At 46.0% G+C, this 3,975-nt stretch overlaps 1 protein-coding gene across 1 annotated transcript; it reads left to right on the top strand.

The window, feature by feature from the left end:
- Positions 1 to 993: 993 nt before the first annotated feature.
- On the top strand, positions 994 to 1,925 carry LOC148037525 (18.1 kDa class I heat shock protein-like). The gene has a single exon (XM_087677321.1). The coding sequence runs from the start codon at positions 1,145 to 1,147 to the stop codon at positions 1,658 to 1,660; it is 516 nt and encodes a 171-aa protein (XP_087533447.1). The 5' UTR covers positions 994 to 1,144; the 3' UTR covers positions 1,661 to 1,925.
- Positions 1,926 to 3,975: the final 2,050 nt, after the last annotated feature.

The following is a 3,975-nucleotide window of genomic DNA, read 5'->3' as shown; positions in this document are numbered from 1 at the left end:
TCATCCTTCTTTGTTGGGTTCTTCCTTGCTTATTTACATTGCTCCTTGAGTCTCCCAAGTACCCCTCTTGGAACTAAATCCTCCCTAGTACCGTTGCAAGAAAATGCAAGCTCTATAGCCAAGTCTTCACAGTTTTTTGCACAAGATGAAAGCAGGTGAGCTCAATGGCATATTGGTAGACGTTGATAACATTTGTAAAGTTTTCTTTCATCTATGGTATGGTGTCACATACTTAATAATGATTTACTGTATGAGAGGTATGACTAAAAATGGTGTAGGGGTAACAAAGTGTATCTATGACGATGAAGAATCACTAGCACATCTTCATTGTGATGCCCTTTGCCAAGTTCTTGTTCCTCTCATATCAGTTTGGCAAGATTGAAAGGCAGGTAGCCCAAGACCCCTATTCATACTAGAGTTAAGAAGGTTGAGGGGAAGCTTCTAGATATGAGATGATATAAGCGCTAGTAAAAGGATGATGATATCATCGATGACATAGGCAATACTAACATAACCAGTGATATGAGCCATGCTTATGTAAGTCTCGATATAAGCAGTCTCCTAAAACCTCCAAGTAATGTTCTAGAATCTTCTAGCACTTTCTCGAGTCTTTTAGAAGTTTCTAGAAGACATTAGATTTCTTGGTGTCCATTACCTTTGATTTTGTCATATTTGGCTCCCCCCCGACTTTCTTGCACTTCCTTTTCTTCTTCCATATGTGTTTGAGAATCGACACATTCATTACTAGATGTTGCCTCTCCCAAATGGATGTTCGGCAGCCGCTTGGAAGGGAGTCGGTAAGAGGTTAGTTACCTTGACATGACCGTGCCTTTAGGATTCGGCAAGTTCAAAAGAAAGGGAGCTTTCTGCCTAGAGGGTTCCCGAACCGAACCCTCTGGGCCGTTCTGGAGTTCTCGGGGAAACACATCGCAGGGCTCCTGCCTCTTTAAAAGGAAGCCCGAGCCGCGAAGGGGGTCATCAGAGACGAATCGGAGCAGCTAATCCAGCCGCCTTTATCTCACATCAGCGTCCACGCTCTCACAGGCTATATAGCCTACGCCACTATACGACGTTTTATCTCTATTTCCACTCCCTCTCTCAGACGCGCAAGCAGTGCAGGCTAAGCCAGCAGAGCGATTAGAATATGGCACTGAGCCCATTCTTCGGCCAGAGCGGCGCCATCTTCGACCCCTTCTCCTGGGATCCCTTCCCGGCCAGCAGCTCCGCCCTCTTCAGCAGGACTTTTGCCGACTGGCCCTTCCGCCTCCTGGACAGCGAGCCGTCGCGGCAGCTGGCCCGCGAGGCATCGGCCGTGGCCAACACTCAGGTGGATTGGAAGGAGACGCCCGAGGCCCACATCTTCCAGGCCGACCTGCCGGGGCTGAAGAAAGAGGAGATGAAGGTGCAGGTGGAGGACGGGCGCGTGCTGTGCATCAGCGGCGAGCGCAGCAGGAAGGAGGAGAAGCAGGAGGGCGACAAGTGGCACCGCGTGGAGCGGGCACACGGCAGCTTCCTGAGGCGCTTCCGCCTGCCCGACAACGCCAAGCCCGAGGAGCTGAGCGCCCGCGTGGAGAATGGCGTGCTCACCATCACCGTGCCCAAGCGCCAGACTCAGCAGCCCAACCAGCCCGCCATCACCGACGTGCCCATCTCCGGCTGAAGCCTATTCTCTACGACCCATCCCATACTGGTTGCAAATAAAACACCGTTTTCCATGCTGTAACGCTAACAACACGTGCAATGCAGTCCGGAAACTTCTTTGTAGTCCCATCCCAACAAAGGGGACAACAGCCCCCACATTTTGTATCGCTTTTCCACCTTAATATACCAACACACATTTTCACACACTTCGTTTCCCCCTTCCTCTTTAATTTTGGGCTAGCGCCTTAGTGCTTCTTTCTTTCGGTAAAAGGGTTCCTACAATGCGCATTACGGGGTGAACAAGACTTGCGCAAGCAACATGAGTTGCACCAAGTGAGGCTCAAGTACCCCTCTTCGGACATCATATGCGAGTAGGTGGCAAGCTACACATTTGTGATTGTCAATCGCCTATATCTCAACCTGTGCGCATGCCCCTCGAATTCGACCATGAATGTTCAGCTAGCTAGCATACACCTCTATTAGGCCAAACGCAATGCATTTTCATTTGCTAAGTGTACGTCGCTAGCCCTTGTGCTTTGTGCGTAAGAGAGAAACCAAAATACAAAGTTGTAGTCTCCTTGTTGTGATTGTTCTCATGTATAATGTTGCCTATGTCTAATGCTCCTATGTAGAGTAAATGTGACAAGATTGGCCTTAATATCTATCCATTACATTTGTTTGAAATAATTGATACTCATTCACTATAATGTACCTACCTTGATACCTTAGATATTATGTACTGTTTAGTGATAAAAGTAATCAAACATTGACACGAGATCTTGAGTGAAAAACACAAAGATTGAAATTTGGGTGGTTGTACTGTATGCTCAATGTTAGGACCATTGGATACATCCTTATTTGTTCAAGGATTTTGACCTATAGAGCACATGATTGTTTCTCACCTAGCCTACTCACATACTTGATGAATCAAAAAATCTAGATACAGATAGAATGTAAACTTACCAACACTCACCACATTGTAGTCGTTGCATCACCTAGCTTGCTCCACACGTGTACTTCTTTGCTCTCGACCTTGCTTCTATTATTTCCCACAAATGAGAGGAGCTACCAGATACGACCGGTAGGATTATGTGGCTTTCATTTTCAGGAATTGAAAGGATTCAATATCTTAGATCATTAGGGTTGGTATGATCATGTGGATCAAGATTTGAATCAAGACCATGAGGATCGCCATGAAGATGACCAAGATTGTGAGGATCATCACAAATATTTTTGTGTTCTCAAGGATCACTGCCAAGACTAATGTGGTTCAAGGTAGAAATCATGATCGGACTGTCCCTCCTATTCACCATCTTTTTATATGTCCCCTTCTCCTCTCCTCTTCTAAGACATCTCATTCCTCATCTCCCTCTTCTTGCACCACAAGTGCATGTACCTATCCTACCCAATCTCTTCCTTGACCAAGTTAGATGGGATGAATTATGCCATCGTTTAGTTATGCAAGATGAAGGCTATCCTCAATACAGTTGACCTTCAGGATTTCATTACATTCCCTTATCCCCAACCTACTTTATATGTTCCTATCTAGTACAACCCTATTAGTTTGGTAGCAGGCCAACTCTATAGGCTAGGGCAAGATGGCTTGTTATGTAGGTGTGTGTGCGAGCATGAAATGCATGACATACTTACAGAAGCACATAACGGAATTGTTTGGAGGACACTTTAGTGAAGACACGATAGCTCACAAGGTGTTGTAGTCTCAAACATGGTGGCATTTAAAAACCCCTTTTGTAAATATAATCCTGTAAATTTTACTAAAGATAATACCCTTTCTTTTGAACTCACGTGGTATCTTACATGTTCTATAAGGTGGACTCCCTAGGGGCCTGGCCAACAAAGTGGAAAGACGATCGAAAAGGGATGTATACAACATACTGGGAATGGACAAAGTTCTAGTCCACACTAATGATGGCATCAGCTTAGCTGATATCCCTAACCCAGAAGTCCAACTATAGGCCAAGATGGTGCATGCCTTGTTTTCCAGCCAAAGGTGCAACACACTAATGAGTAGGATCAACGTGCTGATGCTCGAAAGCATTACATCCAAATCTTTAGATGAAGTGAACTTGAACGGCTTTGTGCGGAAGACAATCGAGACCTCACCAAAGGCACTGGCTATAGGTGGAAGACCCGCAGGTGGAGAGTCCTCGGCCTCCAAGGCAAGAATGAAGTCATCATCTAAGGCCTCGACCATAGGATTTGGTGGGGTCTTGATTTCCATCATCAGGGAGGCATTGGGGGAAGCACAAGGTGAAGAAAAAGTTGGTGAGACACCAAACATGTCACCTCCCCACCATGAGCAGGAACAGTCTA

This window comes from Lygodium microphyllum, chromosome 4 (assembly GCF_053477565.2).
Source record: "Lygodium microphyllum isolate KBCC chromosome 4, Lygodium_microphyllum_v1.1.10, whole genome shotgun sequence".
Lineage (NCBI taxonomy): Eukaryota > Viridiplantae > Streptophyta > Polypodiopsida > Schizaeales > Lygodiaceae > Lygodium > Lygodium microphyllum.
Note: the sequence above shows the minus strand (reverse complement) of the source record. Positions and strands in the feature narration are given on the sequence as shown.

Coding starts and splice junctions, on each gene's coding strand:
- LOC148037525 (XM_087677321.1), top strand. CDS start 1,145: ATGGCACTGAGCCCATTCTTCGGCCAGAGCGGCGCCATCTTCGACCCC.